Source organism: Alexandromys fortis, unplaced genomic scaffold (assembly GCF_014885135.2).
Source record: "Alexandromys fortis isolate MF-2015 unplaced genomic scaffold, M_Fortis_MF-2015_v1.1 scaffold_48, whole genome shotgun sequence".
Classification (NCBI taxonomy): Eukaryota; Metazoa; Chordata; class Mammalia; order Rodentia; family Cricetidae; genus Alexandromys; species Alexandromys fortis.
The window spans coordinates 6,322,703-6,338,731 of record NW_026067947.1 but is presented as its reverse complement, the minus strand read 5'-3'; the positions used below and the strand labels follow the sequence as shown (position 1 = coordinate 6,338,731).

General features: G+C 36.6%; 1 protein-coding gene across 1 annotated transcript in view; it reads left to right on the top strand.

Annotated features, from left to right (window-relative positions):
• The window catches only part of Cntn3 (contactin 3), a 386,288-nt gene that overhangs the window by 135,167 nt on the left and 235,092 nt on the right, over positions 1–16,029 (top strand). Inside the window, exon 4 of the mRNA XM_050149360.1 lies at positions 7,116–7,291. Within this exon, the coding sequence (XP_050005317.1) occupies positions 7,116–7,291 (176 nt within the window). The remainder of the gene's footprint in view (positions 1–7,115; positions 7,292–16,029) is intronic.

Below are 16,029 nucleotides of genomic sequence, written 5' to 3'. Positions count from 1 at the left end.
GAGTCGCCATGATGCTCCCACTCCAGACAGACACAGGTTAAGATCCTCTCTGGTAAGCCAGCTCATGGGCTACACAGAATATTAGAAATGGGTTAGAACAATATGTAAGAGCTAGCCAATAAGAAACTGGACCTAGCCGGGCCAGGCAGTGTTTGAAAGAATACAGTTTCCGTGTAATTATTTCTTGGCATAAGCTAGCCATGTGGGCGGCCGGGTGCCGGGGACGCAGCCCCGCCGCTCCTATTTCAACATGTGTTGTCTCTCGTATGCATGGAATCACAAAGCTAAATTTGTAATTTTAGACTTTAGCAAGGGAGGTCACTACACTTTTCCTTTTTTTTTTCTTTTTACAAACTGTGTTTCGAACCATATACATGAATTTCCAGCTAGTGTATTGGGAAATGGAGTTAGTCCCGAAAGAGAATTTATGATAGTGTAGCAATGAGCCACATTATTAGGAACACAAGTACAACACTGACTACTTGCCATCACACAGATTCCTCCTTTTACCGCCAGCATCATGTCTAGGGCTAGTCAGCTTTCCCATGCACTTCTGCTAATGGTATCTAGTTGATTTGCTGTACCCTAAATAGCATGCTTGATATAATTTACAAATCTTTGCTGGTTGTAATATATTTTCTACACACACACACACACACACACACGCACCTTGATTTGTATCTCTATGCACACACACACATCTATGCCCCAGTATACATTTGTACATTTTGTATAATATTTATTATGTGTATATGTGTAAGTCTATAATTTATACAATGTACATTTTCAGTTACAATAGACTATTAGAGTAGCACTGACTCAAATCCTATTTAATTTCTACTTTTAATTCATTAGGAATTCCTTATGACATTCCTGTTGAATCTATACTAACATGAGGATCAAATGACCATCCTGGCGATTTAAGCTCTTTTTTTTTTTTGTGGAGACAATTTTGGTTGAATGTAGGTAGGATGTGGTTACACAGTAGTGAAAATGTAGCCAATTTAGCCAAAGCACATGTCCCATTCCAAATGACCAATAAGATCTCCAGGAAAGGTTCACCCCGATGTCACCACAGTGTCCTGGTGTTACTAAGCTTAGTGTTGTGTGGCATCTGTTCAAAGTCACAGAGGCCTTATATCCAAATGCATTTCCCAAGACTTCACAATCCTGTCCCCATCTTTCAAATTGCATCAGGAGATGTAATTATTTCTTCTCAAGAGAAGTAGAATAGCTGGGGTTTAAGGTTGCCTCATTTCCTTTGTGGCTGGGAACAAAAGGGACATAGGATAGGAGGGAAGCATTTAGGCCCTCTTATCCTGGAAAAGGAAGATCATGAATTCCTTCATAGCATTCTGAAATCCATCAGAATGGCAATGGGAACACTTGAGCTTCTAACCTCCCTGCACATAAACCTATCAGTCACTCTTGTTTACTGTGATAGGAGAATATTTGACCCATTCCATTTGAGTATTTCATCAGCTAGTCTGTTTCCCTGTGCTCCAAAGCTGTGGCCTCTTTAGTGCCTAGAAACTCATAAAATTATAATTCATTCATGTAATTGTATTTTAATTCCTGGTCACTAAATTATTTGTGTATCAATTTTTATGCTTTGTATTAATTACCACTCTTTCTGACCAGAGTTTTCTGAAATTATGAATTTGGGCATACCAGGAATTCATATATATAGCCCCACCTTTCCCTTTAAGTTTTCAAGGAACTGGTTTAAGGCAAATAAATCACATTTGCAATGGTTAGTTATTTGTCAGTTGTTCAGATTCTATATTTTTATCAATCACAGAGTACACATTCACTTTCCCCTCAGGTTTCTAGCAAGAATCTGTAAATAGTTGGGTCCTTGAAGAAAGGGAGTCTCTCTCAGGTTGGGGTAGACCTTGGTTTGGTACAGAAGGCACAGAATGAGTCCCTCCATTTAGGAACTCAACAGGGTTTAAATAGTCACTAGTGACTAAATTAAATCATCTTTGTCTAAGAGAATAGCTTAATATTTTGGGATTCTGGAGTAACTTAGCCATCTTTCAGCCTTCTGCTGTAGGAGCAATCTTAGTTGGTGAGGAGTACTTATAATTAGACAGCCACCTGAGGTTAACTTTTAGCTCTTTTAAGTAAGGAGAGCAGTAGCAGTAGAGTTGAATGTATTCCAACCTTCCCCTTGAGATGGGATCTAATGGTCTGACAAAGAGACTATGAGCTGCCTTTTGACCCCTGCTCCCAAGAGAGTGGCTTCAGAAAGAAGTAGTTTTGTCCACACTTGGAAAATGAAAGTACTTGTCAAAAGATGGCAAGCCCAATATGGAACAGTTATTAATTCTTGGTTTAAGACTTTAACAGCTTAAGTGTTTCCCCCTCCCACAGAAGATCTGGCTCCTCATCTGGGAGTTTCTCATTATAGCCTTTAGTTTGGATAGCACAAGAGCCAAACCAGAGTTTATAAAGCCCCATTGAGCCTAAAAATTTTCTAAGTTCTCCTGGTTTGGGGTAGTTGGGTATTAATTGCAACACTCTTCTAGAACATAACTCTTAGTTCACTAAACTAACCAGATGACCTAAGCATTTATTTCCTTTCCTGCAATGTGTGACTTCTTTTTAGAAACTCTGAGTCCCCCATCCCCACGTAACTGTAATAAGGTTATTGGCAAGCTAATAATTTCATTCTTTTGCTCCCAACATTAATAAATCTTGTGGTGGAGGAGCCTGATTTCCAAAGGACCAGGGAAATTTTTAAATTCCTTCTAAAATTTGGCTAAACAAACTAGGGGACTTTATGAACCCATGAGGAAGGATAGTCTGTTTTTACAGTTCCTTTTTTATGGTCTCCAATCTTCCCATTGTGAAGCAAATACTTCTCTGCTTTCTTTTACTACTGGACAATTCCTGATGGCATCCTTGAGAGTCTATTCTTAAGAATACAGTTGATACTTGGAGACAATCCATTTCTCCCTTGCAGAGGAATGGGATACAGTTTTCTGATAACTATATTCCCCAAGGTTTGAAGACTGCTCTATGTAGGAGTAATCTTTAACATTCTCCCTATTTCCTTGCTCCACCCAAACCAGGTTTTCTTTCATCTTCTACTCTGAAGTTAGAAGCTGTAAAAAGACATAAAGTTCAGCTTTTTTTAAAATTAGATTTAAAAAAAATATGAATTCAAATCCCCACTCCCTCCCCTCCTCCCATTCCCTTTTAAGTCCTATCCTCAACTGAGTCATTTGACCTCTTCCTGCATTCAGGATTTGAAGCAATTGTTAAGAATATCTCTCTTTTTTTGTATGCAACTACAGTGCTTTCAATTATAAGTACTCTAAAACTACCATTTTTAACTACCAAACATTGTAGGTGTTATCCAGTATCCTAAAACTACCACCTTAAAGTAGCAAAACTTAAAGATGTGTATATATATATATATATATATATATATATATATATATATGAGAGATGGGGAAAGATAGGGAGGAGAAACTTACCATGCAGTCTACTAGGAAGGGCTTTCACACCCTCAGTAGTTCGGCTTCTCAATTTATCGAAGAATCTTTTTAGAATCCTTCTAGGTGATAAAAGATCTACCCCTTTTTTACCCCTTGAAACTCACTATTTCCTTTTGTCTCTTTAAAAGGGGGAATTCCCTCTCTAAGTCTCCTCTTTCCATCTTTGCAACAAATGTTCTTTCATTTCTCTTTGGAATCATCTCTTCTCTCTCAGTCCCCTTTTGTGATCTCTACTTGATGACTTGGGCTTGGAATTTCTGGGTCTCACAGTCTGGGTTGTTTCCGACATTACCTTTGACTCTTATTTTTTACTTTCTTCATCTCTTCTTACAGGAACCTTTTGGGTCCCTTCAATAAGTCTTCCATGTTTCTGTACTCCCAGCCCTCTAATTTATGTAATTTTCTTGCTCTGTCTTGCCAGGTGATAGTTGCTAGGGTAATTTCTGAACTGATCCCTTAACCTTCCTATTGGTTATGTAATTTGTAGAAGAGTTTTCCTGTTGTATGCTGAAGTCCTTACTTACCTTCTGAATCTGAAGTACTCTTCTGATTAAATTTTCAAGAAAATCTTTCATATGAACAAGGTGAGTCTCACTATTTTTATCCAAACAGGATATTGGTTGGGAAATTTTCATCTCCTGCAACTATACCTTGTCTAGGTAGATATTCTCTTGTGTAGGTTGCTACCCTTCGTTTCACCCCTTTCTTCTAAGTAGAGAACATTGATAGATTTTCGTATGTTGAACCAGCCCTGCATCTCTGGGATGAAGCCTACTTGATCTTATTGGATAATTTTTCTAATGTGTTCTTGGATACCGTTTGCCAGTATTTTGTTGAGGATTTTTGCGTCGATGTTCATGAGTGAGATTGGCCTGTAATTCTCTTTCTTGGTTGAGTCTTTGTGTGGTTTTGGTATCAGAGTGACTGTAGCTTCATAAAAGGAATTTGGCAATGACTCTTCTGTTTCTATATTGTGAAATACATTAAGGAGTATAGGAACAAACTATTCAATATTGACATCAACCCCAAGGAACTGATCCAAGTGATCAGTCACCCATATGATATTTCCATTTTTAAGCTTCAGAACTCTACATTGTTAAGGGGATATAGTTGGCATATCCTACACCTGATACCTAAGGAGACCTCCCTGGGTGGAATCAGAAAATCAGGAAGTTCCTTTTTTGGGAAGGGAAATTCAAGTTTTCTTTTCAGGGGCAAAGGGAACTGAATTTTAGAAATAGGAGGTGTTGCTGGGCTCTAATATTTTCATCAGGAGAACAGGAGAGAAGCACAGTGTCAACTTCTCAGTCACTGGGACTCAGGTAGAAGGCACACATCAGACTCCTTTATTTAACAACAGGGAAAACTTTTACATATCCTCCCAGCACCCAGGAACTCCAATCCATTGACTCCTGTGGTTGCCCCCTTTTGGCTAGGCACAATTAGGACCTCTGATAGCACCAGAAAGTATGTAGGAGGAGGAGTAGAGAGAGAAGGATACATTGAAGTTGGAGTTTAGAACTAGAAATACTAGCAAGAGAAGAGGGAGAGGCAGGTGATCATTAAGGCCCTGTTTTGGAGTGGGGCTTTCATAGGAAAGAGGGTTCAGATCCCTTTCTCCAGCAAAAAAAAAAAAAAAAAAAAAAAAAAAAAAAAAAAAAAAAAAAAAAAAAAAAAAAAAAAAAAAAAAAACACCATCTATCACCAAATTCACAGTGCTTTGATCATTAATATAGTCTAAGAGAAATCCACGACACTTGGTCATTCATAGACCTAATTTTTAGCCAAAGAACCATTGGTTTAAGAATGTACTTCTGGATCCAAATAAAACCACTGTATTTAATAAACTTCTCTTTCTTTTGCCCTTTTGTTCAGGATTTGTCTTTCTAGTGCTGTAGCACATGACCAACAAGACTATCTGAGGGAGTTTTATTCGTACTTATCTCAGAATTTTACCCAGAGAAGTCTAGTTTCCCATCCCTGTCTGGGATTGGTGATTTCTTGATCAGAGGCTCAGCCTGCATCTCATTTTACTATTGTGAAAACCCCTGAGATGCTTTACAAAGCTCTCTCTTGGCTACTGGTGCATATATGTAGCCCCTCCCTTCCAACAAGTTTGCTGCTGAAGAGAGTCCACACAGTCCACCTCAGACCTCATGAAAGTGTCCTCAAGGTCTCCCTCTTTTGTTCCAGTCAAAGATTTAGAGGACTCTGCCTGAATCACTATCTCTGTCTCAGTCTCAGGCCCAGTGACTGATTAGAACTGTGGCTTAGGGTTCAGCACTTGCTTTGCCTTTCAATGCACCATCGTCCTGCACACTGGATCGCAGGACTTTTAGGGTGACTCAAAATGTAAGGTGCTAGAATTTTCAACATTTTCCTCCTCTGGCTTGTGTTCACTGAGCATGCTCATTGAGAACCCTATTGCTGCACTATCAATCTAGCTTCAATTTTGGGTTACAATTATTAGAAAGGTACATTAAATAGTTTGTAAATTAGGACAGTTTTTTCCATGTCCTATAATATAATTGAGGAACTATGACCTATAATTCAAACCAATGACACCTCTGAGGAAAGCTATTTAGGAGTTTTAGGGCTGTTGACCTTAAACAGCTGTTGTTATCCTTTATAAAGCAGGCATTATTGCAACCATTTTCTCAAAATTCCTATGCTGAGTTAGCCCATTGTTATCACACATTAAACTGGGTAGGTAATACGTATCTGTGATCAGATTTTGGTTGTCTAAAAGGTGAGTGAATTTATTTACAACATGAATGTGTCCCTTTATGGTAGCACATGGGTAGGGCTTTTACTGGAGAAATTTACTTTGGTGTGCCTAATATACTTAGTGCTTAAAAACTTTTACTATTGGTTAAAATTTAAAGATAAGACTTTTATAGTTTTATTTAAAAATCTCTCTTTTCTTTTTTTTTAATTAATGTGTATGCCCTCTGGGTTTATTCCTTCAATTTTTCAGCCCCTAACCTAAGGTGGTGATAGGGTCTTTTCTTGCAATGCACTGTTGTGTAAATAGCTCTATGGAGGCTTCAGAAAAGGGGAGAATGAACACCCCAGGACAGGTTTTTACTCAGACAAATTGAACTGGAGAGTTGAACAGTTAGCAATTAATTTATTAAATGTGCTCAGTCAGGCCATATAAATCAAAGAAATGTGCTACCCCTTATGTGGTTGTCAGCATGAGATTGCCCTGAAGTTTCTGAGATAATTACCTCAACTTTCTGCTTCATCTTTGCTCACATAGACCCAACTTAAATATTCCCCCAGTGAGCTACTGAGCAAGCTAAATTATCCCCAGCTCTTCAGAAAACCACTCACCACTTTTAACTTTAAGATGTTGCTATGTTATAGTTTCTACTGAACTTTACTCTTTGCCTCTCAAGAATATGTATTTGTTGTCTTTATTGTTTTTGAGATGGGTTCTTACTAGATAGTTATGCTGGTTTAAGGCTTGTGAAAATCCTCTTGTCTCAACCTTTTGATGTCGAGATTCAGGTCTTTGGATGTTTGAAGTGGAGTTTTCAGAATAGAGCCATTTATTTAAGCATAGGCCTGGTAAGAAGAGAAATAATCTTGACATTTTCTTTTCAGATGGCAGCTGAATGGTAGTGATATTGATACAAGTCTGGACCATCGTTACAAACTGAATGGAGGAAACCTTGTAGTTATTAACCCCAACAGAAACTGGGATACAGGAAGTTACCAGTGTTTTGCCACAAATTCTCTTGGAACAATAGTGAGCAGAGAAGCCAAACTTCAATTTGCCTGTAAGTTTATGTTTGTAAATATGCAAAACCAATATTTTAAAGTGCATATGTAAATCTGTGTGGTCATTTTGTATTTTGAAACTATGTCATTTTTAAACTTAAAAACTTGATTTTGGACCCTCCTCAGGTTCCTCTAGAGGAAAAGAAACTGATAGAGTAAATTATATATGTATATTTATTAGAATGGCTTATTGGTTATGATCTAGAAAGTGCTACAACGGCTGTCTACTAACACAAAGGCCAAAAATCTGGTAGTTATGTGGTCTACAATACATGTCTCACCTTATCTTTGGTCTATGTTGGGATCTTAAAGTAGATTTTAATAGCACCAAAGGGTAGATGAACATGTCAGGAAGACTGAGGGCTAGGAAGTAGAAGGTAGAAATTTTCTTCTTTTGTCCTGTTGTATGTCCTGAGACCAGAAAGTGTAACCCAAATTTAGGGTTGATTTTTTGACCTCAAATGAGCCAATCAAGAAAATAACCCACAGGTATGCCCATATGGACTTTAGTAGATTCCAGATGTAGTCAACCAAGTTTAGCTATCAATTCTCAATTTAATATAAAATTTAGCTATAAAAACCTGTACATATATATATATATATATATATATATATATATATATATATATATGCATGTGTGTGCTCTATATTGATATATTTCAAGAGTTCTGCTCTGGACCTGAGGAAGAATGGAGATAAATCAGTACTTACCAAAAAACAAATAATAACTCTGCATTTTGTACTGACCTCATATTGAAAGGAGAATGAAGTCCCTGTATAGCCCTGTGTCCCTTATTCTTGACCATTTAAATTAGAAATACATCCTTCAACTTTGAACAAAATAGAAAAGACAGTCAGTAAAGAAGAAAATAACTTACCTGATGACATATGGGTGGCTTCCTTGTGGCCTTTTCACAAGTGATCTCCCAGTGACCTTCAATGCAAACCCATTGAGCCTGGGTATTGAAGAACATGTCTATACCATATTTATTGAATCACATAGAACAAACACATTCTTTACATAGAGATTTTTAGACTGGAACCATACATTCAATTTCATTTTATCTTTGTCTGTTTTCTATCTTTTTTTCTCTCTCTTGTTTTAGTTGTTTCTTTGGTGCAGAGTCATAATCAGCTTAATTTATTGTTTCTGTTCCTCTGAAATAACTTTGAAATTGGACTGTGTAAGTTCTTTGTTTATTTTTTTATTTTATTATTATTTGTTTGGTTGTTCGTTTTTCAAGATAGGATTTCTCTGTAGCTTTGGAACCTGTCCTGGAACTAGCTCTTGTAAACCAGGCTAGCCTCCAACTCACAGAGATCTGCTTACCTCTGTCTTTTGAATGCTGGCATTAAAGGCATGTGCCACCCCCAACCAGCATGTGTAAGTTCTTTAACTTAATACCATTTTCTTGTTACCCCTATACAAGCCTCAATGAAATTATTGGTTTGTCATCTAGTATGTGGCTTATTCTTTTGCATTTTTTGTAATGACTATGCTTGACTGTGTTATAGTCTGTTCAAAATTTTTTTATGTGACTGACACGTAGCAACAAGAACCTGTTTTATTTTTTTCTAGATATAGAAGTTTGCATGTTTTGTAAATATTGCTTGAGAGCAACACTACTATGTACAGTGCCTTCTGTCTAATAGCTTGTAAACACAGTACGTATCAACAGTGCAATGTTGGCTCAGCCACGATCCACCTTGCATACATACTTAAATGACTTTATGTCAAGCTCATTGTTTTTTATCTTGTATGTACAAACATTTTGTAAAAATATTTTACTTATTCTCTTATGAGAATGAGCATATGTCTGAATGTATGCATCTATGCCGTATTTGGCAGATGCCCCTGTTAGCCAGAAGAGGGCATCAGATCCCATAGAACTAGATTTGCAGGTGTCTGTGAGCTTTCAAATGTAGGTGTTAGGAACCAATTATGGGTCATCTGGAAGAGCTGAGAGTGATGCTAAGAGAGGAACACCCATCCTAAGTGTGAGTAGCACCATCCCTTCAGCAGGCAGCTCAGAGGGCATAAAAGGTGGAAAAGCAAGAATCTAGGAAGCATAGAGGGTATTGCTGTCTCCTGACCACTCTTCTGCCTTGCACTCCTGGCTACTTCTTTGCCTTGAACTCTGGCCACTCTTCTGCCTTATAAATTCCCAGAACTCCTCTCTTCTAGCCAACTATTTTTCCATGCTCTCCTGGCCATAATGGGCTAAAAACAATGAAACAGTTAGTCAAAGAAGCCCTTTCTCTTTTTATCATTCCTGCTGGAAACTTACCAAGTTGACACAAAAGTCTGAATGACACTAAACTTTACCTTCCAGTAGGTGTCTGGAGGTATTTATCTGAGACACAGATACAGATACCGTAAAGATCCCATGACCCTTCCATTCTTTGCATCCAGTAAAAATTTATGAAAAAATGACAAAGCTCAAAGCACAAAAGGAATTTCTGTTAAACTCAAAATGTATTAACTCTTCTCTCCCTATCTCTCCCATTTTCTCTTCTATGCTGTAGAATATTGCTTTACATTGTAAATATATGTTGCTGTGGTCAGTTAAATAAACAATCTGACTGGCCAGTAGCTGAATAGGATAAAATTAGATGGGAATGCTAACCTGATAAAGATAGGGAGAAGAAGGGCCAAGTCAAGGGAATTGCCAGCCTACCACCAAGTGAGCAGAACATGTAAAAATGAGGTAACAAGCTATGTGTCATGTGGCAAAGGGTAAATAGAAATATGGGTTAATTTAAATGTAAGAGTTAGCTAGAAATAAACCTGGGTTATTTGCCAAGCATTTATAAATAATATTAAGTCTCTGTGGTAATTTGGAATCAGCCACTGGGATGCAGAGTAGGTAGTAAAGGCAGAAAAAAAATCTGCCTACCCTTCTACCCTTCTTTCATTAGTATTTCTTGGTAGTGTCTTTACTATTCGAAGTAGGCAAGTAACATTTCAGGATGCCTATCAGAACTGGAAATTGACTCAGAAAGTGTTGTTTTTTTCAACTTTCTCATCTGCCTTAAGAGTTTTAATTGGTCCCATTCTTGGCTCCTGACAGCTTATCAGTCTGAGTATACAGTGAGATTCTTTTACCTTATGATTTTCTATATTTTTGGTGTTTCCCTGAGTAATTCATTTTGAAGATTCGGAAATCAGTCTTGCTCACAAGTCTCATAACACATTACACCAATGAAGTACCAAATACATTCATTTTAATTAATGTAGGTATGGTTATAGACTCTGGTAAAGAGGTAATGAAGGGCATTATTATTAATCATTAATTATGGTAGAAGTAGAAGATATTTAATAATTATTTCAGTAGATTTCCTTAACTTGGAAATGAGAACAGAATATAATATTAATGTTTAAATGAAAGGAAGCATAAATGTGGGGACCTATGTGTTGGCAGGATATTGATACAGTTATCTCTGTGGTTTAGAGAAGTCCTGACAGTTTCCTGAAGGTAAAGGCATGGTAAGCCTCACCTGCGAACAGTACCCAGGCTACACTGTATAATCTTAGGTTTTACGGCTCTGTTTCCCTCAGTGAGGTGGAGAGTTCTGCTGTGCCCAGTATAGACGAGTGAATGTGAGAAAATATAGCCATTACCCCACTTGGGTATCAGTGAAAGAAAGATACTTTATTTTATTTTTAATGCACTTAAAAATACTGTTGATAATAAAATTAAGGCATGGTTATTAATAGTCCAGAAAGACAGCTTTCTTTGGAGATTGTCAGTTCTGCTCAGTAGACTGTGGAATACTCAGATATATGGACAGAAGAAATACGTGAAATAATATGTGGATTTTACACATTTTCTTAGTTATTTGTTGCTATGTCAAATGTGTAGGTTTTCATGTTGGTTGGAGGTCTTTTCAAAACCTTTTCATTCTCCTCACTGAATATTTAAGTTGTGTCTAAAATCCCAAGTATGTTTATTTTAATAACTGCCTTTGTTTTGTTGTGAAATAATTCTTGATTACAATTTATTTTTTTTAAATTTTAACCATGTTTGAGGTGAAATGTGTTTTAAAAACCATGAAGAAAAACTAGATGTACAAATGGTATGTATAAAACATGAAGATATATTACCTGCCACTTATCGATTAGGATTGGGAATATTTGAAGTATCATTTATCCTCCTGAGAAAAAGATCCTGCTTAGGATCCATTCTTCCTCAGTGTTTATAAAGTTGGTTACTGTTCTAAAATAAATGCATTTCCTATCTGGGCATTTTTTTTTCATGTTTTTGACTGCATGTGCATGTTCTTCTAAAAATGTCTTATCATTTTAAATTTCTTTGGGTTTTTCTTTTTTTTATGGTAAAAACAAATCTTTAAAGAGTCCATACATTGAACATTCTGCATAGTAAGATCAAAAATCTTGTTTTGAAAATTGTCAAATGGAGGACCCGTCGTCAATGACCATGGTCCTTTGTGGCTCTTGCAGTTTTTTTAATATATATTTTTTATTTATTTCTTTATTAATTAATAAAAGATTTCTGTCTCTTCCCCACTGCCGCCTCCCTTTCCCTCCCCCTCCCCCAATCCAGTCCCCCTCCTTCGTCAGCCCAAAGAGCAATCAGGGTTCCCTGCCCTGTGGGAAGTCCAAGGACCACCCACCTCCACCCAGGTCTAGTAAGGTGAGCATCCAGACTGCCTAGGCTCCCACAGAACCAATAGGTGCAGTAGGATCAAAAACCCATTGCCATTGTTCTTTGTTTTTTTCTTTTGTCATTTTTTTTGGGATAGGGTTTCTTTGTGTAGCTTTGGAGCCCATCCTGGAACTAACTCTGTAGACCAGCTGACATCGAACTCACAGAGATCCACTTGTCTCTGCCTCCGAAGTGGTGGGATTGAACACATGAACCACTACTGCCAAACATTTAAAATTTCTTAATCACAACCAACACAATGTATACATGTATAACTTCTCATTCCTTCATGACTGTATTTGGAAACACCTGCTGATATGCATCCTTATGAATACTTTTTATTATTAAGTTTTTAATGTTTATAAAACTGATGAATGCAAAATTGGGATTAGTTATGATATTTTAATCCTATTCATATAATTTAACAATTCAAGAGTCTTTTAATTTGTTGACTATGTTGTCTATATTCTACTAGATGACAATCTTTAAAAATGTATTCTTGATTCCTTGACAATTTCATATATGTATACATTGTGTATTGATCATATCAACCCCCTTTGTCTCACTTTTCCTGAAAACACTCAACACAACCCCCTCCAACCTTCTTGTCTTCTTTTATTCATTATAAACCACTGAGTCAAATTAATGTTTCTTTCATATTCATAGTATGGTGATAATTCACTTGCGCATAGGCAGAGAAGCAGTTTCCACATCCCCCAGAGAAGAATGACTCCACCCCACCAGGAGCCATTAACTCCCTAATTCCAAACTCCTCACCCTTCTGTAGATGTCATTCTTTTAAAAATGATATTCTCTGTGCATTATCAAGGATTCCTTAATCATTTCCGTGTGCTACAGATATCATTTGCTTGTCAATGGCTAGTTTTTTTTATTAACACTGTCAAATGGACAGATATCCTAGCTTTGTGTTTTAAGTCTTTTTCTTTGAACCCGCCTTCTCTGATTTCTTTAAATTGTTTTCCTTCTTTGTTGTAAAGTAAAAAAAAGTTATTCTCTTGAAGCACGAATAGAAGTGTTAACATTCTGCTTTCCACATTTAAATTTTAATTATCTAGACTAGGCTTTGCATGCCCTGTGATAGAGCTCCTTCCATTCTTAGCTCCATTGCAGCCAGTTAACTACATCACAGGAACTGCAAGAGCTAACGTCCATACTTTACTGATTGGAGGGGGGGTCTCTGGTTTTCACCTTGGACTTGCTTAGTCCTTTGTGTCTTGAGAAAGGGATTACCTGGTAGAATTTGGGGTTCCTTGTCAACCCTTTCTTCTAGCACATCATTTTTTTTGTATTTTTTTTGCATTTATTCTGACATAAATAAAACATCGAATAAATATTTCTTGGTGGAGATGGCAGAATTCCTCTTGATTGAGAAATATGTAAATACCATTACTGTTTTACTAAATGACAGACTGCTTTACTCTAAATTTAAAAATTTTATTTTAAGATTTATTGCATTTTTAAAATTGTATATGTGTGTATGCATGTGTGTCTTCACACATACGCATACGTTAATGAAGTGACAACAGAGGTAAGAAGAGGGTGTAGGATCCATTAATGCTGGAGTTACAGTGAACATGGGTACCACAAATAAGACTTGGGTCTTCTGCAATAACTGAGCCATTGTTCCAGTTCCTACTCTATATTCTTTTATCCTCTTGATCAGATATTATTCTGCTTCTTTAGTTTTTACTTCAAGTCATTTGTTCTTTTACAGTGATTTAGTAATTGTATGGGGATGTTGATGCTAGTTCCTACCTTTAATGCATCCATATGGAGAGCATTCTCTAATATAATGGCAAGGAAGAAGCAAAACGGGGAGGAGAATGTGGAGGAGGGAATGAAGAAGGATGAGATGGAGATACAGAGAAGAGAAAATGTTTCCTTTTGTCTCACACTGAAGTCTGCCAAATTTAAGGGACATTTTTCTGGATAGCCTCTCAGATTTTGAGCAGCATCAGGTACCTTATCAGTGTTCTGCTGCAACATGTCCAAAATATTTTAGAGAGATCAGCAGAGGTATATCTTCCTAGAATTCTGATCTGTGCACCCTTAAGGTCTGCTGTTTTTCCTCATTTCTAATGTCCACAATTTTAGAGTACCAGGTCCTTAAGTGTACCAAGAAAGCATGAATTATATAGTCATTTGAGTTAGACTGTCTGCCTGAAATTATTATAAGGGGTACTTGACTAAAAAATGGCCATATACTGTGTTGGAAGTCACTTCCTTCAGAATATTAAAACTGCTTCTACTCATTGACTGACTTGTTGCTGTTCTTAGGAAATGTGATGCCATTTTGATGAATGGCATTCTATATAGATGGTGCTATTTTTCTCAACGAAATCTTGTGGGATTCTTTCTCTGTATATAAGATTCTGAATTTTCATAATAACTTGTTTGCTTCTTGGACAAGTAGTATCTCATATGATAATTACCCAATGGGTTTGAAGCAAGGAGTGCTTTGGTTGAGAGAATTTTATGCTGTCTTTTTGTCTTTTTCTTTTTTCTTTTTTTTTTTTTTTTTGAGAATTGTGACTTATGCCTTGAGCCACTGAGATAGGATCGTTGCTCACAACCTTTCTCAACCTTCCAAATTTTTTCCTTTGACATTTATATATACTTCTTGGAAGATTACCAACTCCTTATTTAAACACTTCCTTTATGTTTTTAATATCTGTTATGACATTTCTCCATCTCTGCCTAGCTCGGATATTTATTTCTCTGTCAGACAAAACCCCTCAGTTTTAAAATGCCATTGTTTTATTTTAGAATCATTCTGTAGAAAGGAAGATAATTGCTTTATGAATTTCAAGTTATATTTGGGAAGAAAATCAATGGATATGTTGCTTATTGATTACATTTGTCTCTGAAAATTTTATATAAATCTATAGTGCATTCTGTTTCCTTTTGCCTACTACCCTATTTCATCTGCCTCTTCTCTCTCTTATCCCTCAATCTTCCCTACAGGTCATTTTCCTACATTTATGGCATTTTGTCATGTTTTATGGCCTTGTGATTTTACTTAGAACTGTCCATTTGGTCATGGGTATGAACGGAGCTATCTGTTGGAACCTTGTGGGTTCACCATTTGGTACACAACTGGTGGCCACCCCATGTATAGAATCCATCAGTTGCCAAAAGTTCAGCATTCTCATAATTTAAAATAATTTTCTCTTTGAAATCTCTTTTTACTGATATCATATCTATATCTGATGATATCCACTTTGAAATTATGAATAATTTCTTTAACTATACATGTTCTTCCTTCACATAAATTCAGATTCTTAAAGGAGAAAAACAACCCAGTTTTCTTTCCTGTGGGTCAAGGGCTTCACTAGTACTCTCGGAGCTGAGTGTGGGGAAAGGCCTTAAAGATTATAGTGTCCTGTATACATAGATGTATTTAATCCTCCTGCTTCTTCGTGGATCCCTTTACAAAATGTATATGATAAGCTCTAGTGTAGACATTATTTTCTTACCCATGTACTCTTTTGGCATGAAATATAGAGCTCTCATTTTCTAACATGGATGGGGCAGAGGGTATATAAATAAATGCTGTGTGAATTTTCTTTATTGTGCCTTTGCTTCATTTATCCCTCCTGTGTTTGCCACTCTCCAGTCTGTTGATTCTGTTCACTCTTTGGCTCACTATTCTTATTATAGGTTGGAAAATACCTCTTTTTGTGTACCAAAGACTTAGCCCTGTAATTTCTGTTTTCAACATTCGCACTTGACCTTTATTCTTTTGTCTTGCATTGGTAGATTTCTGCCTTAAAACTCTTTTACTACAAGCAAGTCATTTTGGAGGGGGGGGATACTTTAAGAGATAGAAAGAAATTAAATTTGTTATTAACTGGAGGGCCATTGATAAAATTTGTGTTTTGCTTCAGGTTATTATTGTTGAACATAGTCCATATTCTTTGTATCTTATCCTGCACCTACTATTGTTGTCACTTGCACATTCTTCCATCTGAGATCATTTTCCTTTTTTGGAATGTTCTGACTTTTTTTTTTTTTTTTTTTTTTTTTTTTTTTTTTTTTTTGTTGTTTTT